General features: G+C 38.0%; 3 protein-coding genes across 4 annotated transcripts; 2 read left to right on the top strand and 1 right to left on the bottom strand.

The window, feature by feature from the left end:
• Positions 1-883: 883 nt before the first annotated feature.
• LOC141019018 (UNC93-like protein MFSD11) lies at positions 884-12,743 on the bottom strand. Its single transcript, XM_073493777.1, has 13 exons — positions 12,297-12,743; positions 11,368-11,423; positions 11,175-11,282; positions 11,010-11,089; positions 8,883-8,979; positions 6,982-7,040; positions 6,655-6,799; positions 5,536-5,585; positions 3,195-3,260; positions 2,980-3,105; positions 2,716-2,890; positions 2,490-2,625; positions 884-1,657 (listed from the first exon to the last, which is right to left on the bottom strand). Exons 1-13 carry the CDS (start codon positions 12,384-12,386, stop codon positions 1,505-1,507), a joined length of 1,341 nt encoding a protein of 446 aa, XP_073349878.1. The 5' UTR covers positions 12,387-12,743; the 3' UTR covers positions 884-1,504.
• Positions 12,744-14,975: 2,232 nt separating this feature from the next.
• On the top strand, positions 14,976-20,366 carry ubfd1 (ubiquitin family domain containing 1). 2 transcript variants are annotated; one of them, XM_073493776.1, is made up of 7 exons: positions 14,976-15,059; positions 16,882-17,142; positions 17,235-17,443; positions 17,525-17,590; positions 17,711-17,816; positions 17,915-17,997; positions 19,936-20,366. In XM_073493776.1, exons 2-7 carry the CDS (start codon positions 16,899-16,901, stop codon positions 20,044-20,046), a joined length of 819 nt encoding a protein of 272 aa, XP_073349877.1. In that variant the 5' UTR covers positions 14,976-15,059; positions 16,882-16,898; the 3' UTR covers positions 20,047-20,366. The 2 variants fall into 2 exon arrangements, with proteins under 2 accessions (XP_073349877.1, XP_073349876.1); XM_073493775.1 differs by lacking the exon at positions 14,976-15,059 and adding an exon at positions 15,174-15,259.
• Positions 20,367-24,431: 4,065 nt separating this feature from the next.
• Positions 24,432-27,113, top strand: rmi2 (RecQ mediated genome instability 2). Its single transcript, XM_073494862.1, has 2 exons — positions 24,432-24,773; positions 25,923-27,113. Exons 1-2 carry the CDS (start codon positions 24,494-24,496, stop codon positions 26,072-26,074), a joined length of 432 nt encoding a protein of 143 aa, XP_073350963.1. The 5' UTR covers positions 24,432-24,493; the 3' UTR covers positions 26,075-27,113.
• The last annotated feature ends 392 nt before the right edge of the window (positions 27,114-27,505 follow it).

Below are 27,505 nucleotides of genomic sequence, written 5' to 3'. Positions count from 1 at the left end.
TAATTGACCATCAGAAAACACTTGTGCAATTCTGTTCACACAGCTGAGAACTTGCTGGTTTGATAATCGCCTCAAAATGGCCCAAAAACCTCTTTTTGAAACCCGTTGGCCTATTCTTGTTCTGGGAAATGAATGCTGTTCCATGTGAGAAATTCCCAAGAAACCTATGGCTCTAACCAGAACACTCGCCGGTACAGATTCTATTTATTTATTACACGTAAGGATTTTCAATTGAGGAATAACCACATAAACACATATCAGTGTTCAGGTAATAGACTTATCCAGCTCCACTTACTTTCCTTAAAAGAATATCTCTCTGGACCAATAATATGAACCCTGCCAGAATTTAATTCAGTGAGTAAATGCTGTATACTTCACTTAGCCCGTCAGTGCTTTGTTGTTGTCAAGTAAGTGGCACAATTGACTTAAGATCACACAAAACTGCTTACTCTCATTATAACGTAATCAATACTCAATTACCAGTGAAGTAATGTGGGACCTCTGGGCCTATAACCCTTTCTCTTCCACCTCGACCTTCTTTTGATTAATGGCCTCATGGATTTTCAAATAAATCTGGCAAATCAGGATTAAATCCAGGAGATTTATCTTGTTTTGTGCTCCAATAAAGTGACGAGGTACACAGGCTACCTTAAGGTAAGTAACTCTGAAACACAGACTGATGTAAAAGCTGTTCCCCATGTTCCCCCTGCTTCTTAAAACACGGCCCTTTGTCTGATTTACAGGTCATAATATCATAATCAACATTATTTATAGATCAAACGTTTTATGTCTGTTGTTCTCGGCGGCTTTGACTGTTATACATCGACACCATCTGAACTGTCGACACTTTTGAGCTCCAGTTTCCATGAAATCACAGAAAATGCAAAATGCGAAGAAATTTATTCATCAAAGATCCACAGTAATGTGGAAAAACACCGACATCATGCAAAATGTACAAAAAAAGGTTAAGAACAATGATTGTCAGGCATTAATTAGTTAAACATGACAGGAACAGTATTGCATTATTTTCTCTCATCTAGATATATAGAACAATTATTCTGACAAGTTTTTAGATACAGCAAATATTTTCAACAGTTGTCTTTAATAACGAACCTGAGCTGGAAGCGATGCAGATAAGAAAGAGAGAAGGTGAGTGGCTATTTTTAAAATCCTACAGTAAGACCAACAGTGCAAAAGTGCAGTAGGAGCATAATGTTAATGATTGCCGATGATAACGTCTAGTGTTCTGTGTGCGAAGAACAATCTAGGCTGATTGAGAACTATGTAATAATAAGTTGTATTAAGGCAGCTCGGTTTCAGTTGTTCTGTATGTGAGTGTTATCCACATTTCCTATGACCGGCAGCGCATTATACTAAAAACTGATTTTAAAATAAACCCTTGTGAAATGAAAGATGCAGGGTTGTTTTTCTGACGGCCTTACTTCCTCCCACCAGGTCTCTGCCTAACAAAAACAATCAAAGCAGATACAGAAATGTTTTCCTTCTAATATTCCTGCAGATCTGCAGAGAAGTTCTGCATCCGCTCCACCACGAAGAAGCAGAGTGTTCCAGTGAAGCCCAGGAGGACCATCAGCAGGAGCTGCCACATCAACAGGAGGTAACCGCTGTAGAAGAACGCCACCGCTGCAAAAATAGACTGACGAAGGAAAAAAAGGTTTTACTTTGCTGTGATAAAATTATCCTACAAAACAGCTAACCCAACTTCGTATGACTAACGTATCTCAACGGTGCATTTACTGTCATGACCATTCAGTAAAGCCCTCCCCCAAACATTGACAGTCCAACGCCCTGTTTTGGCTTCATGCGCCACTGAGCAGCTTTCATATGGATGAATGGGGCTTATTAGATCCATGATTGTGACATCACATATTGTTCACTGAAGTAATAATTCAAGTGAGAAGTACAGCAGGCTCATTTTCTCATAAGCTTACATACAATCAGACTTATTTATGCAACCAGTAGAGTCACCCTCTGCTGGCCACTAAAAAGAGTGCAGGTTTCAGGCACCTTCACCTTCACACTGGCTTCACTTTTCCGACCCGGAAGCTCCGTCCATATTTTATACGGTCAATGGTTTTAGTGTTGGCTTACCCTAACTAGCTACAGCTGATCAAATCTGCTATGAAATCAAAAACTATAAAATATAAATTTCTCCTTTTTTGTTGTTGATATTTTCTACACAGGACTCGAGACTCACAGAGCAGATCTGTGAGCTGTAGCAGACAAAGAAAATGCTATTTAATATCAGTCAAACTTGAAAATACCCTAATTTCTAAGCTTTATTTCTTCTAAGAGACCAATTTGGCCTCAAAACAAAAAACGGAGATTAAGCGGGGAATGTGACTCTTGTTCTTTTCCATTTTAATGGGGCTTCAGGTGAATTTATTTTATACTCGAGGAGACAACATTTTAACCCAGCTTTGCTCAGCCCCGCTAACAACGTCTGAGAATTGGCAGCTCAGGATTACCTGGATGAATTTGAAGATGGCGAAAGCGGGCGTGCTTTGTTCAGCATAAACGTGGCCTAAAATGCTGTAGAGCTGAGTGTTGAAGCAACTGTCCCCGAGTCCGAGCAAGAAGCTGCACAGCAGGGCAATGGATACACTGAGAGAGACAACAGAGATCTCATTAAAGCAAAATCGTGACTAGCCTTCCACGTATTCACTCATTTTCAACTTATTGTTGAATTGTTACCTCGGAGTTAGATATGGATTCTTTAGGGTGTTGGTATCAAAGACGACTGGGGCGTCGTTTGGGATGTTGAGGAAGATCAGATAGAAGGCAACGAAATGGACAACCATTCCCAGAAACACCACAGAGGTCCGTCTGAAGCGACTGTTCTTACACATCAATCCAAACAAGCCTCCGCCTGATGAGAAAGAACAAAGTTATAAATTCAGTTACCTCAAGTGACTTCAGATCACCTAAACACACTCCGATCGAGGAACTTCAACTCACCCACAATTTCTCCGATGCCTACCACAATCCCAGAGATCCCAATCAAGCCTTTGGCTGCTTCTCCAAACTCTGCAGTCGCTCCAATACACGTCCCATACACTCCGCTGTAGAACGATAGCTCCAGGCCTGCAGAACAAGGAGTTCATGCTGTAGCTTCAAGCCTCCACCGGAGGCTAAGATACTTATTATATTAATGCATTCTGTATTCGACTTACCACTGTACGCCATGCAGGGACTCAGGAGCAGTATAGTTTTATCCTTCAGAAGTTGCAGGATGGTTTCTGAACAGGAGGAAACACGATATACTCATTTGAATTGCTAATAAATACCTTTTATATTCCAAACACTTACATACATCTGGATTGAGCTCAGATAAAAATGCAAAGGCCTCATTACCCTCTGACAATGCAGATAGAAGATGGGAAAATCTCAATAAGCCAAAAAGCCACATTTAAATGCAGGTGAAAAAGCACCCGGGAGAGAATTTCACTCAGGCAGTTAGGGGAAGTTCAACTTTTAAAAAAAGGAATCCCACCAGCCTGGTTTGCCCTTGTTGACATAAATCAGCGTGCATTTTTCGATAAACCCGAAACCTTTAAGGCAGGTGTACACAAGTTTACATGCACACAAGATAGAAGCGAGACAAAGAGCGATCTGATCATCCCAACAACTCCAGGCTGCACTGCCGGCAGGCAAGAGAGCAGCAGAGCCTCCTGTTGACAAAGAGAGATATGATCTGAAATAAAAGTTGAGCACAGGCGGTTTTCGTGTACTCGGTTGTAATGCTGCAAGAGTTTTATCCAGGTGAAAGCAATTTTCACTTGAAGAAAAACAAAACTGCCTGCTTGTTTCAGGCTGAGAGTAGTGAAGTGTGAACAACTACAGGTGACCTGCAGCATGCCAAACAACTGGGAAAGAAAATGAAAATAACACACATTTCTGGAAGATCTTGAGTGCCTTTTTCTGTCTTTTTTATATCGAATGTGAAAAGCGTGTACCTCAGATGACACGAATTTACACTCCAAGGAAAATACGCAAGCAGCAAAGTCTGTCAGTCGGGCCAGTACTTTGGTTCAGATTCAAATGCGATCCCAGAGGAGGAACCCTACTGACTGTGGTGATCCTCAAACTTTTGAATGAACTTGATGAATCCTGAAGGCTTTAATGAGCACTACCACTAGTTGAAATGTCTCAAGAGCTGTTGGCGGGACTGCTGCGAAATTATGTACCTGCGTTTATGACATTTCCATCATCCTCACATGTACTTTGTGTTTTGTGCTAATTGGCAAATATTAACATGGACGCTGTGTAAATGTAAATAAAAACAGAATGAAATCATCTGCAACAATCTTTTTACTGAAGACATTTGTTGTGTTCCTGTAATCCACCTACTAACGTCCTTCATACCAGGGCTGCCCACAGTGGGGTAAGTTGCTAGCTTGAGGCCCGCCATAAGATTTGATTTGGCTCGCCAGATGTTTCTAATAAAAAAAATAAAATGACATAATATGAATCGTTGTATTTTTGTGAGGTAAAGATGCTCTTTTAATATGCATGATCCCTAATTATTATTTTTTTTCTTAATCTAACCACAGCAGGCAGAGACACATTTAAGGAACTATCAATATATTTTTTCACCTGCTCATAAACACAGCAGAGAAATCAATTTAGATCAAACTCAAAAGTTTGGGCAGCGCTGCTTTATACAAACATGTGGTGAACTTTGCCCCACCTCTGCTTGTGAAGGACTGAGCCTTTCCAGGATGTCCCTCTCAAACCAAATCGTAAGTCCAAACAGTCGTTTTTGAAGCATTCCACACCTTTGCTGACCCGTCTCAAATTCAAAGTAAGCATATAGTATTTACAATATATAAAGAAAAAATAATAATTACAAAAAGTAATTAACATTCAATATATTGTCTTTCTATTGTTTTCAATAGAGTCTATGTCAGAAAATGATGAGCAAATTCTGTTTTATTTATATTTTACACAGTTCCAACTTTTTTGGAGTAGAGGTTTTATATTGTTTTAACAGCAGTTTACAAGGAAATCAATTTTAATTTTTAATTTTCTAAAATACATGTGATAAAAACAGCGTCTTCTGAATTTCACTGCCAGTTAAACTAAAATGCGTTTACTGTGATTTTACATAATTACATTTTTTCGTTGTCTTCCCAGCACTCGATTTATTTTAACTTCTCCCAGCTGAGAGCAGAACCTTCATTTACTTCATGCATTGCATCATGGGAGAACAATGTGCCACCAACAGCACGCTCAGAAATCGATTGTATTTAGTATGCATGCTGTGTGGCTGGAGTATAATTCAATTTGTCACTTTTCCAGTGTGAACACGATGAAAAAAATGAAAACCCGCTAAGATCGAGTACGGATTAGGGAGACACTATTAGTCTTGTTACTACCTGAGGTTAATTAGATAAATGAGCAAATAAGCAGATTCATGAGCAAAGTGTGAACGAGCATATTCAAAGTATTACTTCAACAGAACAGGGGATATACGGTCTGGTGAGTTTCTCCAAAAGCACTGATGAAACTTACGGAATTCTGACTTGGCATCCTGCACGGCGGTGTTTGCTCTGTGCTTGTACCTGAACAACAGAAAAACAAATCGATTTCAACTTCCTCAAAGCTGAAGTTAATCAATAGAAATACTCTGCACACACAAACAATAATATCACTTCCTTCCAGGGAAGAACAGGTGAAGTAATTTACAAATCAAAGAGACTTTAGCTGCATAAAAGATTCCTGTAAATCCCAGCACACTGTGGAAAAAGTGTTTTTCTCAGTAAATGATGGCTCCCTGCAGGTTTCCTTGTTATGCTGTTGGAATCATGCAGACAGTCAAACTCAGCCAATAAGCAAAGATCAAATACCTGCGTCTCTGAGATACCAAAACAGTTTGTAAACACAATCTGCTGCCAGAAAAACAGACAGAAACGGGCTAAGAGAAAAGGATTTAGCAGTCTCACGAGATTGCACATGATCTAATTTCAGTCTCATCACTCATTAGTCAATTTTTGTTACTGTCCTCGATGGCCTTGTCATTCTTCCGTGACTTTCAGTCGTCTCTCAAGCCAGCCGTACTTTTCGTATTATTTCATCGTGTGATTTGAGTCGATTAAAGTCAGAAAAATTGAAAGATGTCTGAAATAAAGTTGAGGGTTGTGCCAGGAGATTTTAGGGTCTCTAGCTGCTGTCACTGTCGCTCTCAACAGCTGCCCCCAAATCTGCCTGATTGCACCCTCCTTGTATAAAGTGCGATGATAAGGCACGGCTGTCGAAAATTTCAGTGATCTGGAGAAAAACGGTCAGAGTCAATTTTTGTGTAGTTTAAAACTCAGAGCTGCAGCGGGAAGCCATTTTGAAAACCCTTGAGAAAAGTCAAGGTAGGTTGTTTGAAAAGCAATCATTTCTGAGGTGGTGCGGTCTAAAGGTAAAATTAATCCTGTTTTTGTCATGTTCGCTCTAATAAAATAAGTTCATTCGAGTTCGCTAGTAGAAGGGTTATTTGTATATTTAGCAGAAACCACAGTCCATTATCTCACTTTATATTCATCACTAGAGGTTCATGCTCAGACATTTTTATATATTCTCAGTGGCTTTGTGAGGCTACGGTTGAAAACATACACATAATTTCTTAAAAAGATATTTATTTACATCATGCGAGTCGAGAGCAGCGACTGCCCTTCCTCTTCAGAGAGCATCTCCTCGTCATGATGGCTCTTTCTCAACACCAGGAAGCTGAGCGTGCCGAGAACGGAGGCGACCAACAGGGACAGAAAAATGTTTTTCCTGCTGCCGTCTGAGAGAGGAAGATTAAAATAAACCGCTTAATTAAAATACACAAGATACATTAACAGCATTAAGCTAGAGTGTATTCAGAAGAACCCAGCAGTCCCATAATCCTCTTGATATTTTGCTTTCATCATCACGCTGGATTTTGCTATTATACTCGTGACAGTTCTTAATGAAGTTGAACTCTACCTGATATCTCTGTTCGTCCATTCCAGTCAAAGTAAATGTAAAGATTGCCAAACAGCATGCTGTAAACAAGATAAAATGGCTCAGTCAAGTGAGTATATGACAAAAACACAACATTAACATTTCTCACATTGTTGATAGTGTCCATTGCTGCAGCACCTCTATTCACCCCCTGTCCGATAGCTCCGTTTGCTCTTTAAAGCCCCCCTCCAGTGTAATCTGGTGTTTTTATGACGTTTCATAAGAACTTCTGTTTGACTGACAGCTATCACTATCCCTGCTAATATTTATGCTGCTTGTCCATGCTAATATCGATGCTATTGCTAATCCATGCTAGTGATGTTGATATTGCCAGAAGGGCAGTCTGGTTACGATGGTAATAACTACGTATGACTACTAACCGTGCCCCCATTCTGTGTTTTAGAGAGAATGTTGATGTTAAGACAGGAAGAAAAACTGACTGGAGTAATCGCTAACTGCTGATACCTGTAGCTGCCATTAGCTCAGTTAGCTGTGCAGCTAGTGGTCTGGACTGGGAGCTTGGAGATCCAGGAGTGTGTTGATGTTTACACAACTAGCACAGGAGCTTTGGACCAGGGCTAGCTGGTTAGCATGCTAACCTCAGTAGACATCTCTGCAACACCAGACACCGACGTCATAATGTCAAAACTGTTATTTCTTCACTTTCTACTGACACATTCAGGTTTCAGTCTAACAGTTAATTGTACTGCATTGCCTGTGCGATTTGTTTTGTCCTGCACATCTCATGTCAATCAAAGCTCTGGTGTAGGACTCCGGGGCTTTCACAGTTTTTGACCTTTAATTAAGAGCGCCCATTAGGTCAATCACTGTCTAAACACTCTGCTATACACGTCTGCCTGTAATGTCATCAGAGAAATCATGTTTGACAGACAGCAGAAGCAAACAAGAAAGACTTTTTGGAGGTTGGATCAAACAGCAACTCTCTAAACACAATAATCTGCATCTCTGCCTCTGAAGATGCTTCTTTTATTTTTTCATGCAGCTGTTTATTTTCCTTTCATGGTGAACAGTGCCCTCCTTTAAAATACCACGGTCTATTTCTGCCTTTAAATAGATATCACCTAAACTAAAAAATGTAGATGAGCAATTAGGTTATCCCAAAGTCTCAGTGAGGGATAACAGGGGTTATTTCTGAAAAATAACTGCGGTCCCTGTGCGTGTTTGCAGGCTGGGAAGAGCTGATTCAGAGTTTACTGGGGCAGGGATCACCACTGCAGAGTCAGATTAGCATTGCCCTGTTGTGAGCTTTGGCACAGGTGACAGCCAGTGTAATTATTATACAAAAATCAATTTGCATATTTTAACAAACACAAATTAGTTGTCCGAGCCAACGCGTAAGAACGGCGAGAGATGAAAAGGCCAAAATTGCTCACCTGCAGAACTCTGTTGTAAGAGGCTTTGGTGTTGTTATGTTTTGATGGATGACAATTTGTTTTTTGGGGTTTTTTTTTTTAAATAAAGCACACAGTAATATCCTGTCAGGCTAAAAATACAGATCGGGCAGCATTTTGGCTGCTGCGGCGTAATTATATCCGACATCAACTGCAATAGTTGCATCAAAGAAAAAGAGAAAACAAGCATGAAAAACATGGTTATGAATTGTGTAATGACTAGAAGAGGTAACACAGTGGTATAACCTTGGTCTAATGCAGACTAGGAGGATTTTTATATTCTCAAATTAAATTTTATTCACTAAAGGTCAGAGTTAAATTATTCTTAGAGTATTAAAAAGCAGTGTGGATTAATGAACCTTTAAATTTTAAATGAAGTAATGCATGGAGGGGATGGTTTCGGGGGCTGCATCTATCACAGCTGAAGTGACTGAAGGACCGGAGTCTGTTAGTGTGTCAGTAGCTGCATACCTGCACTGTAGGAGAGCCCAGAACACCCCTGTGTTCCTGTTGATGGTGGAAGCCTCTGAGTTTTCCACCAGAAAGTGTCCTTGAGCTGTCCAGAGCACTGTGGGAAAGTGAGTTAGAGAGGTGATTTGAGGAGGGAAAAAAATTAACCAGTCAGTTAATTGGCTGCATGAAGTGAGAAATGATCTTTCTGTGTGAGCAGCTCTGGGACAAGATCAAAATGCATCACATCTCGGTGACTTGACGCTGCATTAAAAACAGCCAGTAAATGCCTGTTTTCTTAGTATCTCTGAGACGGCTCAAAGTGCCGCAGACTATTTACAGACACCGCTCCTAAACCATTTTAAGGTCTAATTTGGGATATAACATTTATGCGTGTCAGCACGACCCAGTCATGATAATCCCTGTATGCATGATTAAACATTATTTGGATTTGAACACAAAAACTGAGGTTGCAAAGGCTGCAAAAACCAAGAGGGGAAGTATTCATGTGCCTCAGTCTCTTGAGCTATTGTTTACACACTGTTTCTGACCAAAAATCTGACATAAATCAACTGTAAACTACAACTGAAACAATTAGTTGATTAATCAATTAGTTGACCGACAGGAACTTATTATTCTTATAAACTGTTTTTGATAATGAATTATTTCTTTCTGACATTTTTCAAGCATAAATTCTAAACATTTTCCTGGTTTCAACTTGTAAAATTTGAATTGGATTTGATGCTTTTCTTTGTTTTATATGCCAGTTTGGGGTTTTGGAGCGTTGGTTGGACAAAACAAGACATTTGAAGACGTCTCCTTCAGCTCTGGAGAATTATAATGAGCATTTTTCACCCAATTTAATACTCAAAATTAATTCATTTGAAAAAAAAAAAAGACAAGATTAATCCATTATGAAAAATCTGTAGTGTAAGCAAAAAAAAGAAACAAATGAAACTCTACATATCCTGTTAAATTGGAGACATCATTTAACTAATATTACAAAATAAAAGATCTCAATTAAAGGGCAACTCTGCCAATTTTACACAATAAAGTGTGTTTACAGGTCTTGGGGAGTACTACTGCATATGTGGAAAAAGTAATGTATGAAGCCTTTTGTAACTCCAGAGGAAGTTAGTTGCATTGTGGGTAATGTAGGCACCCGGTTTTGAAAGGAAGAAGAACTGAACTGTCCATAATGAGTCAAAAGGAGTTCAATGCTGATCCAGTGGACTGCTTTTAAAAACCTGGTGCCTACATTACCCACAATACAACCACTGAGTGACGTCACTGGAGGCAATTCATCAGATTACATGCTGCTTCCTCTGGAGCCACAAAAGGCTTTATACTTATTTTTTCACCTGTAAACACAATTTAATGAGTAAAATTGGTGGAGCTACCCTTTAATCAATCATGACATCATTACCAAGTTCCAGGTCTGCATCACAGACAGAGTTATTGAAAATAAACGAAGCACTGGAACCAAAAGAGAGTCGTCTTAAATGACTGTATTTGTACGTGCTGGATCATCGGCAACTGGACGTGTTTCAGTTTCACCTCTCATCCAAGAGGCCTCCTCAGTTCTTACTAACCGGAGGGGAGTTGCAGGCTTTTAAACTCTGTGTGGGAGTGTCCTTACAAGTGTCCACACAAAGTCCAGTTGCCTACGATACAGCACTTAGAATTACTGTGACCTGGATGACTGAGAACCTTCATCAACATGTTAAATGACTGCAATTTGCTCTGATTTGGGAATTTGCCTGGACACTGTTACAGTACCGTAAAACTCAACTTATCACCTCCTTCTGAGGTTATCTCAAAGTCAGAGCTGCACAAAAAATAAAAATCATATTGCAATTATGATATGATTCAAGATTAGTGGGAATGATCATTTTTGTGTCATCTTCACTGAAAAAACCTGTTAAAATCACGATGATGTGACGTTTGTTGGAGTCCGTACTAAACAAACATGTTTTCTTACATCTGGGGAACAAGAGTTGAAGGCCAGAGCATCTCAGCAGCACTACAGTGCGTCACTATAATGCTGTTTTGTCACACATTTTTTGATTATACAATCCTGCTAGTGCAAACATATAAAAACAATTCGACATCTGATGTTACAGTAAAATCCATGGGAGGGGAACTCACTGGCTGCTCCGATGCCGATCAGCACAGAGGTGAAGTAAAAGGCCCATGTTGAAGGGATGATGAACACAGCGATGTAGCCACTGGACAGAAACATGTAGAACAGCAATGAACAACAAGTCTCAGCTTCAGCAGCATCTTGTATATAATCACCATGTCCATGTTTACCTGTAAAGTAGGCCACTGAAAAACATGGTCATTTTTGGTCCAATTACAGTAACGACTGTTGGTGCAAGTAAATTGGAGAACGAAAACACCCCATAGATGATGCCAAGACTGTAAAAGAGGCAAAGAGAATTATTATTATTATAGCTGTAACATTTCTTTTCTCCATCGTGAGCTGTGAACTTGCACGACCTACCTGTTGTACCCGCTGCCACTGAAAGTATCATTCTGCAGACTTTTCACCACAGTTTGCTGAAAGTAAGATAAAACATAAAACTCTGTGAGGCACAGGGTTAGACCAGACAGAGTGGCTCATAATTAGGTCCTCAAGTCATTCATCAGGTTTGATAATTTCACTGACCATTGAAGAAAATTGGAAACACGAGGTGCGCCTGACTAACGTCTCCGATTGGCCTGTTTCCTACCCATTACACATCTTTTCACAAAATGTGCGCCAAAAAAGCACGAATTTATTTTTTGATTTAGCAGTTCTTCAGAAAGTATTACACAAATACATAAAAGTGGAAATGTAATGATGTCAACATTGAATCCATAAAAATTCGGCTAATGCCAATTAGACATCTGCAGCTGGATTGTTGGATGAATTTTTAATGACAAAATGTGATCCAAAAAAGGCACAATTTAATTTTTATTTGCTAATTCTTCTGTATAAATTATACAAACACACAAAAGTGGACATGAAATGATGATAACATTAACTCCATAATAATTCGGCTGCGTTGTTATATAATTATAATAGCATATAACAGATGTGTGTAGCAGCAGCATGGATCTTTGAATTTTTAATGACAAAATGTGCGCCAAAAAAAGCTCAATTTAATTTTTATTTGCTAATTCCTCTGTATAAATTACACAAACACACAAAAGTGGACATGAAATGATGATAACACTAACTCCATAATAATTCGGCTGCGTTGTTATATATTATAAAAGCATATAACAAATACCAGATGTTTGTAACAGCAGCATGGGATTATCTTTGAATTTTTAATGAGCTGAGAGGCAGGAAGTCTCTTCAATCCATTACAAAAAAACTATAAAAACAAACAAAAGTGACTCACAGTCTTATGAATCGCTGATATGAGGTCACAGAGTTTAACTTACCTCAATGTTCCCACAGGTGGTGAAGGCGGTGAAAATAAACAGAAACCCCAAACCCAAAATCACAACGTTGAAACTCCTTCTGTCAGCCATGGCGTTTCCCTGCTCGTCCCAACAACACACCTCACGTTTAAAGTTGTTCCGAGCTACAGAAAGTCTAAGAGAGAGTCCCGCACGGATCCATGACACGCTCGGACAGATCCATCATCACAAAGTTGACTTTCTAACAGTTCGGTTCCAGTTCGAGGCGCAGACAGTGCGGGACACACGCACACAGACACACACACACACACACACACACTGTAGTGCTGTTATAAGGCCACTTCCCTCCTGTCACACCACGCACGCATGACTACTTGTGACTTTTATTAGAACTAATTTTTTTCGTTCTTCCTTTCTCTTCTTCGATTTCTCCGTCATGGTTGTCCTCCCGCAGCTTCTTGCTCTTCTTCTTCTCCTGTTAATTCACGCTCATCTCGCTGTGCTGCCTTCCAGAGGTAACCAGGAGGATCATTCCCACCATGAACAGGGAAACGCTCCTCTGACAAAGAGGGATTACATCACTGAGGGAGGATGAGGTCACTCTCTCACTATGTTTTATTGTTTATTGTGTGTGTTTATATTTCATGACCAAGCTCATGGGACCCATAATTACACAAGCCTGAAGGGATAGAATGTAACTAAGTACTTTTACTCAAGTAATGTTGGCTACAAATATGAGGTTTGTACTTTACTCAAGTATTTCCAATTTATGCAACTTTACACTTCTACTCCACTACATCTACAGGCTGCATTTTACTCCACTACATTTGACAGCTTCAGTTACTAGTTACTTTTCAGATTACAATTTTCTTTCCCATTGAAAACCATGTATCTCCAAATTTGGTGATTAGTGGGTAAGAACTGCTGTATATCATATTTATTCTGCTTTAGGTGGATGTATGTTTTTATTTACAAAGACGTTCTTAGCAAACTCCCTATTTATCTATCTTCTCTTTTAAACTTGAAACTTCACAGTCTTCGTTCTTTTGACGCTTTGCAGTTTGTTGTTCCCAAAGTCAAAACTGAATTGGGGGGAAAAAAGCTTTTAGGTTTTCGGCACCAGCTAATAGGAACAATCTACAGACTGAACTTAAACTTATAATACTGTACCAATGAACAGCTTTAAAACTGTGGTGCATCAATTGAGTCCAGGTTGTCTGTGTGCAAATGTTTTATCTGATTATTTTTCTGTTAATATGTTGTTGTAACTCTTGGCCAGGTCTCCCTTGTTAAAGAGATCTGTGATGTAAAACTGGTTAAATAAAGGCTAAATACATTTCTTCATTATAAAAGTCTATATTGTTGTTGATGTAAAGTTGCCGTCTTCATAACCTAGGTTTAGAAAAGTGCCATATATATAAAGTTTTATCACCATTAAGTTATAAATAATCTGACACCAATGAAAAATGTACGAAATCTAAACACTGTTTTTCATTTCAAACGTTCACATGAGCAGAATTTCCAATTTAGCTTTAATTTGGTAAATGATGTGAATGCTTCCTCCACCACTGTGTGCCTGCATAGGATGAAAAGAACCCTAAAACCATGGTGAAGATAGGAAAAGCACATCAAATTAACAGTAACATCTGTTATACTTTAAAGCAGTAAGCCAAGGAGAGTTACAAAATCACTCTTCGTTTTCAAGACATCAGAAAGAGCTGAGTGATTCAGATATGAGTCCATCAATGTGGGGAAACTCAGCTGAAACTGTGCAGCCTGCATGTTTGCTAATGTTTTTGGGCTATTAATCATTTTTTTCTGCCACAAATTTCAGATTCACACAATTAGGGAAGTGGAACTGGCTGACAAATTATTCTAATGCCAATAAAAGGGAGCCCTCTGCTGAAGTAGACACACAGATAGCTATGAAGTAGGCTATGCTGATTTGTCCCTAAAAATTACTAAAGGGAGATCTATTATGTTTTATGTATTACATTTTAATTTGTCATGGTTGGAGGTGTTTCTTTTCTTTTCTTTTCTTTTTTTTCCCTTTTTTTAATACTTTATATCAAATAGTCAGCAAACAGTAACAACCTGTTTAACATAAAGATAAAGCATTAGGAGAGAAAGATCAGAACCACTGACAAACAGAAGAAGACAACATAAAGAAACACATTTAACAGAATAATAAAAGAAAATAAAAAAGAGACAAAGATGCAAGAGTAAAAGAAAAACACCTAAAATATCACACATATTGCAGACATTCATTGTTTTTACTGCTTTTTTTTCTTTATATTGTATGTGTTGCTCAATTTCCTTCATAAACATTTGGAGATGTTTCACAGAATTCAATAGTTGGCGATAATGCATCATTTTAAACCTCCACCGTCAGATGGTATCAAGGAAGAAGAAACGCAGAGCCAATAGCCGCTGAGTGAAGTGCCACCTCTCGGTGCCTGCTTCTGCTGCCACAACAACAGAGAAGCCGAACGGAGTGAGAGGATTGCCAACCGCTCACTTCCGGGTTTGCCCCTATTCCCGTATATGGCAATATCGCACAGCTAGAGTTTTCAACAAGTATAATGAATATCCTGCCTTTGCTCCAGAGTTATGTGACTTAATTATATTTACATATTATTTGATTGAGCACAAAATAACTGTTTTTGTATCCAAAACAACTTAATTTGGAGTGACTTTAGTTAGTTTCGTTGACGCATGCGCGTTTCAATTCTGTCTTCCCTTCCCCCGGCTAACTGAAACTACAGATGTTTTAACGTCGTGACGGTAAGCATATTTATACCTGTTGTGCCATTTAAAAACATGTAGTCATTTTTACTTCTTTCGGGGCTGCCATGTACGTCTGAGCACCACTTTCGTCGTTGTCGACTTTCTCTTCCTGAATATCAGATCTCATCCCGCTGTCTGTAGTCTCTTTGCCACAACCTACAACAGATTGTACACAATCATCATGGCGACCCAGGATGGTGGGTACTGAGAAAATGCAGCAGTATTTCCTTCATATCTTTACATTGAGCAGTGACACTGTTAATCAAATGTCACATGTTTGTTATTGACATGTTAATATATGCTCATAACTGTGCGGTGTGGTGTAAATTTACGTTTCTGCGTTACGTTATTCTCTGAATGTGTTGTAGCTAGCTAACGTGAACGAAAGCTAACATCAGTCAAATTTAGCTTGATCTGTGGAGGACTGAAGTTACTGGTGAATATTTTACCAGTGTCAGGTTTGAGTCGGTTAAATGTCGCTGCTAAGGAGCTAACTAGCTAACTGTTAGGTTATGAATGGTAACGACTAACGTACCGACGTACGGTATGTTGCGTTCACGGTACCCAGTTTGGTAACCAGTAAGGCCAACCGTGTTAACCTACAAGATCTTGTGTGTTTTGCGAGGACATGTTTCCGTCCAAAAAATCACGTCTGTCCAGGGTCAAGCGAGGTTAACTCGGATTTATCACTTAGATTAATACAGAATTAAAAATCGCTGCCTGTATTAAAAATTCAGCAATGGAAAGAGCTAGAAAGACCACGAGACAGAGAGAGATAGAGAGAGGGGGGGTGAAGGTAAAAAGCGAAACTAGACTTTATGACATTGTTTATAGTGTTAACTCAGTAATGTGGGGAAGTGTGGGGAATTCCATATATAGTTTCCATATATACTATATCCGAAAAAAGAGTTGTCATCAAACTGTATTTGAAACAACTTACCCACTGTCTTTAAACGAGGCTCTAGATTTAAGATACTTGGGAAATTTTAAAATAAAGTAAAAACTAACTTACTACCCTGAAAGTTGTTTAAAATAAAAAAAAAAATGTAATGTGTCAGAAAGAATGTGATTTGTCTCCAGATCAATTCAGTATTTGTATTGTAAGATCTTTATTGTTGTGTTGTTCTCTGCTGGGTTTCTCATAGGGACTTAATGGACTTTATATTGTTTTGTTAATTTGTTTGTCTCGTTGCTTAAGGCAGGAACGTCTATCAGTTTCACTCTCCCAGACGGACGAAACTTTACTTTGTTCTGCCATATTTCATTGGAGTTACGAAACAAAAGGAGAGCAGATAGGAGTCCTATGAACACAGATATCAGCCGTGCATAACCTGAATGACGTGCTATACGCTGTTTAAACACAATTACTGCAAGTCGAAAGTGATTATTGGATCGGCTGTCAGTTACTAACTTAATATCCCACTATTTTGATCATTTATTATTCGCTTTGATTAATTTTACCCGACGAAAAAAGTTCTGATTCTCTGATTCCAGCTTCTTAAATGTGAATATTTTCTGGTTTCTTTACTCTTCTATGACAGTGAACTGAATGTCTTTGGGTCTAGAACAGAACAGGACATTTGAGGACGTCATCTTGAGCTTCGGAAAACATTATGGAGAAAATAATCAACAAATTACTTGACAATGAAAATAACAGTTAATTGAAGCCCTAATGTTAGTTATCTTTGTGGTATGTTGGACAGCGTCTATGTTGGAAAATCATGGGATTTATTCCTCTGAGAGCTAAGAACTTCCTACTAAGCAGCTACATGAAATTTCATTTAATTGATCTAAATGAATGTTTTTCATGCTCTTCCAGGAAGTGAAGAAGTCATAATGGAAACCGAGGCAGAGGCAAAGCCAAAAGAAGCTGAACCGCTAGTTGAAGATGCAGAAACTACGTCTCACACAGATGCAGGAAACGCCACAACTCAGGACTCTAGTATTAGCAATGGGGACGACGCAGAGGACAAGGAGATGGTGGACTTGAAGATTATCTGGAACAAGAATAAATATGATCTGAAAATTCCTGTTGATAGCACCGGAGCCAAACTAAAAGAGAGCATCCATTCTCTCACTGGTGAGCGCAGATAATAGTTCACCTTTAGCTGAATGTTTTAGCGGCTTCAACGACTTAAAAAATGTAATAAACCTTCTTCTTTGTCTTCCGAGGTCTTCCACCGGCAATGCAGAAAGTGATGTACAAAGGACTGCTTCCAGAGGACAAGACGCTACGTGAGATAAAGATTACAAACGGTGCAAAAATAATGGTGGTTGGATCTACAATAAATGATGTATTAGCTGTGAATACACCCAAAGAGGTCATTCAGCAGGAAGTTAAAGCTGAAGAGAACAAGAAAGAGCCTTTATGCAGGCAAAAGGTAAGATTAATGACATTTTGCAGAATAGAGTGAAATATTAATGGAGTTCTGTGATTTTTAAAACGTGCACTGTTATTTCAGCAACACAGGAAAGTTTTGGATAAAGGTAAACCAGACGACATAATGACAGCTATTAAAGGAACAAAGGTGAGAGGAGATGAAGGGAGATAATCCTTATTTTTTGTTTGTCTGGTATTGAGTGTCACAGAAGCCCGAGGCTGTTTTTCTTTGATAAATGTTGACTTAACCGTCTTGTTCCACTAACAGGAACGATTACCAACAGTGCCTTTATCCGGAATGTTTAACAAGTCCGGAGGAAAAGTTAGACTCACATTCAAACTGGAGCAAGATCAGTTGTGGATCGGAACAAAGGGTGAGATTACAGCTGGCCTCATTTTGCTGAAAATCGCTGCAACACAAACACGCCGACGATTTAATGTTCTCCATTTTGTGTTGTGTTTTCCTCTGCAGAGAGAACGGAGAAAGTCCCGATGGGCTCCATTAAAAACGTAGTGTCTGAACCCATCGAAGGCCATGAGGACTATCACATGATGGTAACTGTTCTTGCTGCTACCTGCATGCCACACGTATCTATATCATGAAAGTCACGACACAAACATATACGCATACAGAAGCTGAAGTTAATATGATCATTGTAACAGCTTTGTTGCCATTGATTCCACTAAACTAAACGTCTATAAAAGATCCTCTGTGGAAGTGAGGAATGCAGGTTGAGTTGTCCACTGAAGTCACTGTAGTGCGTGTCCATCAGAGTGATGAGGCCATCGTGTGCTGTTTGGTGCTCTGCAGCGGAGCGGGAAATGTCAGTGCTCTCTCTAGATTAACCTTTCTGTCTCAAGGCACTTCTGTTCTTCATTGTCAGTGAAATAGAAGTTCCCAGAACAAGGAACTTAATTGAATCGGGTTGTCTCATGGATATCAAGATCTGTTTTCTGTTTCATAACAGCAGTCACACAAAGAATGTAAAGGTTAGGAGAATATCTCCTGTTACGTATATTTCTTCCTGGTATTTTATACTTCTAACATGAACATAAAGTGAACAAGTACAGAAAACACACCAAAGGAGTTTCCTTTAGGATAGGGGTCAATTATGAATGCAGTATTTTCATTTCCTCCCTGGAGCTGTTCGAAAAAGGCCGACATTATCTTATGCTTATGCTAAGCTGACCAGTAGCATGCTAACAGCTTCTGTCAGTGTCATAGCGTATGAAACAACAGCCCTGAAAATGCCACATTGATTGACTGACAGAAAAAGCAGTGATAAATTCAGAGTTATGGTGCATTGTTTCTGATTTATGTTGGGTTAGGTCAGTGGTTTTCAAACTTTGTGCTCAGGGCACACCAAAGAGCAAGCAAAGATCTCAAGGCACAGCTGTGTTCATATCCGTGTATAATAGGCTCTTTAACACGTGATATCTAATCACTCTGCTCATGTTTATTTTTATCTACTGATACCAAATAAACAACTGGATTACTCATGAAATGTTTATTATCAAAGTCATTCAAGAATTGATTTGAAACTTTGTAAAAGTGAAAACTGAGACAATTTGATAGTGAATGTTGAGAACCAGGAGATATTTGTCAGCCTCTCAGGACACGTGCATTTGATCAAAAAAAAGTTAATGATAAAATTAAAAATCAAAGCTACTGTGTGAGTAGACATTGGAGAGAACGTCCAGATTTTCCTCCCTCCTTGTTGTTTACTACCACCTCCCACTGACTGAACATGTAGGTGAGATCGGACTGTGTAGCCAATAAAGATGTGTGGGAGTTTATGCCAGAGCGGTTCAGCTGTGTTTCGTGGTATGGATCCCAGAATGTACACCGGACTGAAAGTTTGTTAATGTGACTCAGCGTGTTGTCACACCTGTAGTGCTGAACAGTGGAAGTACAATGACTTTGTGTTTTAATGTTTTGGCCCAGAGCATGTTCCTGCATCACTGAGGAGTTGATCATGTATGAGGAATAGATGGAAGAGGAGATGAGGAAGATTTAAAATGTCAGTGGGCAGAGAGCATTTTTTTCTAAAATAGACTCCCGGTCATTGATATTAGCGATCCATCCTGTTTACACTCACTTCTTGATGGGAAGCGAAAAAACTTGATGTTTTATAGGAGTGAACAGCAGCACCGGTGAATATGAAGGTCACAATTTTTTTATTCCAGACTGGCTTTTGGAATGATTAAGTGGGCTGTAATATACTGCAAAAGAGGTCTTTTCTCACTGAAAGGTCTTACGAGAGGCAGTATATTACACACAGTATACCCAGCAATCAGTCTTTCAATTAATAACTTTATTTTATTCCATCTGATCATATTTTGAAAGGTTAAATGTTATTTAATACCTACATACGTCGTGTTTCATCCACACCCGTTTGTTGGTATTTCCAGTTATGTTTGTAGACTATGTGAACTGTAAAATCCATAAATGAGATGAATCATGATTTTTCTTTTTCCCTGTTTTTTTTGTAGGCTTTTCAGTTGGGTCCAACGGAAGCGTCTCAGTATTGGGTCTACTGGGTGCCTGCACAGTTTGTCGATGCAATCAAAGACACAGTCCTTGGAAAATGGCAGTATTTCTAATGTGCCTCTTTTTTCGATGATGAACTGGGATTGAGAAGAGGAGCCAGGTAATGAAAAAAAAAAACGAAACTGGAGTCAGCAGTGAGGCTTAAGGAACGTCTTATTGGAATATATTGGAAGGAAACAGACGGATGCCTGTGGACTAATCATATTGTTTTTAGGTTAAAAGTGCACTATGTGGCAGCATAACATTTCTCAGCCCTGTTGATCATTCAAGGTTTTCAGCAAATCCGAGAGAAAATGATGAAACAATTGTACAGAAATTGCTAACACTTTTCTTCAGTTATTCTTAAAGAAATAAAACTTATTTAATGAAATGATTGCACTGTGGTGTTGTTGTTTGTGTCCGCTCAAACTTTACTTTTGATTCACTTTATGTGGAGGTTTGCACATTTTGGCTTGGCAGGTCTTCCATGCTGTAGTTTTTAGGTCCTGCCACAAATTATTGATTCGATTAAGATCCAGACTTGGACACCCCAGAACTTTGAACATCTGTCTCGCTAAGAAATAAAACTTCCAAGTAGCAGTTTCCTTGCTGACTGCAGCATATTTTCCCCCCATAATTTGTCTGTATTTATCTTTAAGCCTATCAGGCCTGCTCTGATCTATAGTGTTTGGCTTATGTTAAACATAACTTTGAGTATTATGACCCGAGTGCTTGATCTTGGTGGCAGACCATAGAGCTGTATTCTACTTGGTTTCAATGTATTGCACATAAAGTGCTTTATCCAGCAGAATGCCAGAAATGATAAACATAAAAGTTTTGTTTCTCAAACAGCCTTATTTCACTGGTCATTACTGGGGTGATAAAAATGAAAAGTATTTCCGTGCATCTACGTATGACTTGCAGGGTTTATTGGAATATTAGTGCAAGAGAGTAAAACATAAATAAACAGTTTTGTAATTTAAAAATGAAAGCGTGGTCAAAAGCAGCTTCTGTTTATCTGCTTTTTAATTAGTAGTACAACCTGCCCGTTCATTTTGTTATAATGAAAGCATTATTTTCCTGAATAGCATTCATCAAGGGGGTTGGATCTGTTTGCTTTTTACCATTAGACCACACCACTGTTGAGACTTTAATTGCTAAAACTGATGAAAAAGAAAAAAAAATAGTTAAATTTGTTTTTTTAAAATCTCATTCCACCTTAATAACAACTACAGCATTAATGTTAAAATCCAATATGGAGTAAAAATGTAAAGCTATGACTTGCAACTCTTTAACGTTGGACTTTTGTGTCATACTGTATATGGCAAAAGCTGAAAAGTAATCCAAGAAGACAAAACTGTAGGTAGTTAATAGTTTTCTAAAAAACTATTTCATACGGAGGCCCTGGGGGCAAGTGAAGAATTTTTATTTCCTGGTGATCCATTTTCTAAGTCTGTTCTAAATTGTTTTCTCTCCTGTGTTTATGACGAGAACTGGTGGGAAAACAGCTTTGCCAGGATAATCTCTCTAAGTTCCTTAATGTCCATCTGTGAAAATTTGAAAAAATCTTTTTGTTTTATTCCAGAGGAAAATGTTTTTACAGATGGCAAAAGATAGGGAACTTGAAGAGAGGAGGAAAAAAATTTTTTCAGGCGAATTTTTTTTTTTTCATGTGTTTTCACAGATGGAAAAAAACAACAACTTTTTTTCACTAGCTCTCAAGTCATAAACACAGGAGAGAAAACAATTTAGATCAGACTTAGAAAATGGATCACCATAATAAATAAATAAAATAAGAAACGAGGGAGAGAATTTCCAGAGAAAAAAACTTTTTTTTCAGGAGAAAAAACTTTCTTCAGGAGAAAACATTTTTAGAAACCAAGTGAAAAACTTTTTTTTTCAGACATGAAAATATTTTTTCTTCTGAAAGCAAGAAAAAAAAAAGTTTTTTCAGGAGAAATTTTTTTTCACGTGTTTTCACATATGGAAAAAATATTTAACTTTTTTTCACTATTTCTCAAGTCATAAATACTGGAGAGAAAACAATTTAGAGCAGACTTAGAAAATGGATCACCATAATAAATAAATAAAATAAGAAACAAGGAAAAAAAATTATCCAGGAGACAAAAACTTTTTTTTCAGGAGAAAAAAAAACTTTTTTTTCAGGAGAAAAAAAAACTTTTTTTTCAGGAGAAAAAAAAACTTTTTTTTCAGGAGAAAAAAAAACTTTTTTTTCAGGAGAAAAAAAAACTTTTTTTTCAGGAGAAAAAAAAAAACTTTTTTCAGGAGAAAAAAAAAAACTTTTTTCAGGAGAAAAAAAAACTTTTTTCAGGAGAAAAAAAAAACTTTTTTCAGGAGAAAAAAAAACTTTTTTCAGGAGATAAAAAAACCTGTTTTTTCAGGAGAAAAAAAAAACTTTTTCAGGAAAAAAATGTTTTGTTTTTTTTCAGGAGAAAACATTTTTAGAAGCCAAGTGAAAAACTTTTTTTCAGACATGAAATATTTTTTTTCTTCTGAAAGCAAGAAAAAGAAATTATTCTGAAATTTCTTTCAGTTCTCAAGTCATAAACACAGGAGAGAAAAAAAATTAGATCAGATTTAGAAAATGTATCACCAAAAAAAACCCACATTTTTTTCAGGACAAAAAAAAGTTTTTTCAGGAGAACTTTTTTTTCATGTGTTTTTCACAGATGGAAAAAATATTTAACTTTTTTTTCACTAGCTCTCAAGTCATAAACACTGGAGAGAAAACAACTTAGAGCAGACTTAGAAAATGGATCACCATAATAAATAAATAAAATAAGAAACAAGAAAAAAAAAATTATCCAGGAGAAAAAATATTTTTAGAAACCAAGTGAAAAACTTTTTTCCAGACATGAAATATTGTTTTCTTCTGAAAGCAAGAAAAAAAATTCTTCTGAAATTTTTTCCACATTTTCACGGTTTCACAGATGGAAAAACACAATTACTTAGTTTTCACCAGTTCTCAAGTCATAAACTACGGAGCCCCAGACATGACATGGTCAAAAAAAAATTAAATTGTGGCCACAATATAGCTATAACATGCGCACAAAATACTAATTCGTGGCCACAAAATAAGTATAACAAGCGCACAAAATACTAATTTGTGGCCACAAAGTAGGTATAATGTGCACACAAAATACTAATTAATAATATTAATATCATTCCTGGACAGCTGGGTAAGCAAATCGAGCGAAGCAAGAAAAATATATTCTTCTGAAATTTTTTCAACATTTTCACGTTTTCACAGATGGAAAAACACAATTACTTAGTTTTCACCAGTTTTCAAGTCATAAACACAGGAGAGGGAAAAAAGTTAGATCAGACTTAGAAAATGGATCACCAAAAAAAAACAAATTTTTTCAGGAGAAAAAAAAGTTTTTTCAGGAGAAAATCTTTTTTCACGTGTTTTCACAGATGGAAAAAAATTAACTTTTTTTTCACTAGCTCTCAAGTCATAAACACTGGAGAGAAAACAATTTAGAGCAGACTTAGAAAATGGATCAGCATAATAAATAAATAAAATAAGAAACAAGGGAAAAAAATTATCCAGGAGAAAAAAACTTTTTTTCAGGAAAAAAATGTTTGTTTTTTTCAGGAGAAAACATTTTTAGAAACAAAGTGAAAAACTTTTTTTCAGACATGAAATTATTTTTTCTTCTGAAAGCAAGAAAAAAAAATCTTCTGAAATTTTTTCCATGTTTTCACAGATGGAAAAACACAATTACTTCACCAGTTCTCAAGTCATAAACACTGGAGAGAAAAAAAATTAGATCAGACTTAGAAAATGGATCACCAAAAAAACCCCAAATTTTTTTCAGGAGAAAAAAAAAGTTGTTTTCAGGAGAAATTTTTTTTTCACGTGTTTTCACAGATGGAATTTTTTTAAACTTTTTTTCCCACTAGTTCTCAAGTCATAAACACTGGAGAGAGAGAAATTAGATCAGATTCAGAAAATGGATCAGCATTAAAAAAATAACAACAATAATAATACATTTGTGAGTGAAAAACATTTTTGAAACTAAAAAACATTTATTTTTCAGGAGAAAAAAGTGTTTGTTTTTTTTTTCAGGAGAAAAAAAATGCCACCTGGTTTCAGACATGAAACTTTTTCTTCTGAAAGACAAAAAAAAATGTTTTCAATTGTTTTCAGAGATGAAATTTTTTTTTACTTTTACCTCAAACTTTTTTCCCCAGTTCTCAAGTCATAAACACAGAAGATAATAATAATAATAATAATAATAATCGAATAACAAACATTTCCATAAGTTGACTCCCTACAGCAGAACAGAATTGTTCTCAATAAGTTGTTCTCACATTCAGAGCCTGAGGTGATGCTTTTACTGTGAAAGATTCCGCACCGGAACTAAAGTTGTTGCTGTCTGACAGACACGCCCACAACTTCCGGAATGATGAAATATTTGGCGGGAAGCGGGCAGCTCCTTCCTCAGCCCTGCAGGAGCCTGAAGGATCCCCGCTGGAAGACAGCAGAGGTCGGTAATGTTGAAGACAACCGGGGAGAGGAAACGGCCGCCGCCCGTTAAAGTGCTGTCCGGTCAGCTGAGGGCGGCGGAGGGGAGCGGGACGGCCGACAGCGGGGATACGTTTGCGGTGCGGCTGCGGGGGGGCCGCGCTCTGCTGGTGTCTCTGGTGTGGATGCAGGGGACAGTCCTGGAGCTGCAGCTGGACAGAAACACCGTCCTGCTGATGGATGAGACGGGGACGTTTGCTGTTCAGGGTGTCAACAACATCCCCAAAGGCAAACCGTGTCTGTCCCAGGGTAAGTAAAGCAGAGTGAACGTGCCTTTAAATCCACCAGAAGTAGTGTTAGGCATTCATTAATTTAAGTTCATATATTTTTCTTAATTTGCCAATGTATTTACTTCCGTATTTAAATTTCCATTGTATTTATTAATGTATTCATTTTGGAAATGTATTGATTTAAGTATTTATTACTGTATTTATATCTGAATTGTTTCCTTTTTAATTTTAACACCTGTTCATTTCCACAGACTTATTTCTGTATTTTCTTTTTACATTCATGCTCCATATTGCAAATGACTGAAGACCAGGCCCACTGTTTGTCAAGTGGTCTCAGATAGTTTCAGTCATTGATTCATTATTGTGCAATCTGCTTATTATTTTCTTAGTCAATTGATTCATAATTTAAAATGTCCCTCCCAGAGTACAAGGTCACGTCTTCAAATGACCGACAGTCCCAAACTCAAACATCGCCTATTCAATTTACAGTAAAAAAAAAATAAAAAAACAATCCTCACAAACAAGAGAATAATTGCTCGATTAGTCGTTGCAGCTCTAATCACTTGTAGTCTCCTCTTAAGCGACACATCCTCAGTTTAAGCTGTGTCACTGAGGAACTTGGAGCTGTTCAAACTAAATAGACCGCAAACATTGTTAATGTTATTATTTACACCCATGTAAGACAATCAATATAGTCAGCTGTGAGTCTGTTCAGGCTTTAAAACACTGCAAATTCATAAGCTTAAAATCTGAAGTATGACTGTAGTTTAACAATTAAAGATAAAGGCAGGGCTTTTAAATAAAGATAATCCTTTATTGAGCCCGCAGAGGGATACTTCAGGTTACAGCAGCTCAAGGGCAGAATAAGATAAATACTGAAATGTAAATGTGTGGTGATGTGTATATTACTTTATAACATGGACATCAGACCACAGCGCAGTCTGCCGTCTAATCATTCATTCTGGGCTTATTTACATGAAAATCTGCCCCAACCAGCCCTGAGTATGACAAATGTGTGTTCCTAAAGCAGGAACATGAGGCCTCAAAATAATGACTGCCCATGAATATCTTCCTCTGACAAACAGTCACATCTCCCTGCCATCCCCGTCCTTGTTCCCTTGAATCTGTTGTCACTGAACAATCGACCACCTGCTGCTGTTTTTCACAGGCAAATATGTCATGGTGATGGGTGTCATCCAGGCCATCTCCCCGGAGCCAGTCATCCGTGCCGTGAAGATGGCAGACCTCTCCGAGCTCGCCGCGCTTCACAGACGGATGTGGAAGCTGGAGGTGGAGGAGCTGCAGCGGCTGCTGGCCTGAATGCAGAGAGCCGCCGGTGGAAATGCTGCATTCGCTGGCAGCAGGACGACCTGCTCCTGTCACGCGTATCCAGCTGGGTTTGCACTGTTCGACTGATTCTTGACAAATGGAAAAACTATGTCGCAGGACTGAGCAGCAGCAGCACAATCTCCGAAGATGTCAGGCTTGTGACCGGGAGGCGTGATGCAAGAGTGACAAAGACTCTGACACGAGGAAACAGTATTTACACTGTGATGTGTGACGCTTGAATAACACAAGTTATTTCCCATGTGGCTCTTCCTCCTACAGAAGTGGAGCTGTTGGCCTCACTGCTGGATTTATAAATGTGTTTATGCTGTCGTATCTGCAGTGCATTGCCTCGGGACAATCGCTAACACACAATGAAAACATAACTTATCCAGCTAAAGAAATGATCTCTCCAACCATCGTCCTTAAAGGGACAGTTCACAATAACAATAAAAATAAAAACATTTTCCTCTTTTCTGTTTTGCTATTTATCAAAGCACCAAAAAAATAAAACATTTGAAAATCTCAACAGCAATGTCTCTTTCCAGAAATTATGACCTGGTTATGTTTTCTTTATCTGTCAGCTCACAGAAGAAAACATGTGTCATGAGCACGAATCTCGTGACATGGAAAGAAAACAGAAACTGCTCACGACAAAGTCTGTGGATGATCTTGAGTAACCAGCTCATGGTTTCTGGGGAGAGACATTGTTGTTGAGTTTTCTCTCATCTAGCTCCATTACATTAGAGAGAAGGCAGACGTCTCCAAAACTCAGCAACTCACACCAAAACAATCTAGATGGATAAATAACATCACAAGTAAGAGGAAAAATATGTATTTTTGATTTATGGGTGTTTTGTCGCTTTAAATTATCACTAGAATTGAAATTTTTGTGCTTGGTAAGAAAAATAGGATACCGATGCATCTTGTATATTAACTTTAGAAATGTCTTCTGCTTCCATTATCTTTGTAATGACTTGAATATCAGATGCAGGATGGTTTTACAAATATTAAAGACTCAGGTTTTCAAGTACTCTGCCTACGTTTCTTTACTAAAAACTGAATCTAAATATTTCTAAATACTGTATCAGGATCCACAAATTGAGACCTAACCCTTTTATTACAGGACATGTTACGCTTTATCTTGATTTCTGCAGAGAAGTATTACAATCATAACAAATGAGTCTGTAAGATCTCAACTATTACAGATAAAACTACCAAACTGTGTAAAAGTAGCTTCACCTCCACCAGCTCCATGGTTAAGCTGCTTACATATGAAGCTTCAGTAACAATATGATATATAGAACAACATATACAAGGGGGTTTCTGCATTGAGTACTTGCAGTACACATAAATACCTTTTAAAGTGTTTTATTACTGCATTTAATGAAGGAACAGATCTGAAGCCCACCACCGGTTACAGAA

This window comes from Pagrus major, chromosome 23 (genome assembly GCF_040436345.1).
Source record: "Pagrus major chromosome 23, Pma_NU_1.0".
Classification (NCBI taxonomy): domain Eukaryota; kingdom Metazoa; phylum Chordata; class Actinopteri; order Spariformes; family Sparidae; genus Pagrus; species Pagrus major.
The sequence above is the reverse complement of the archived record's forward strand: the minus strand, read 5'-3'. Positions and strand labels throughout refer to the sequence as shown.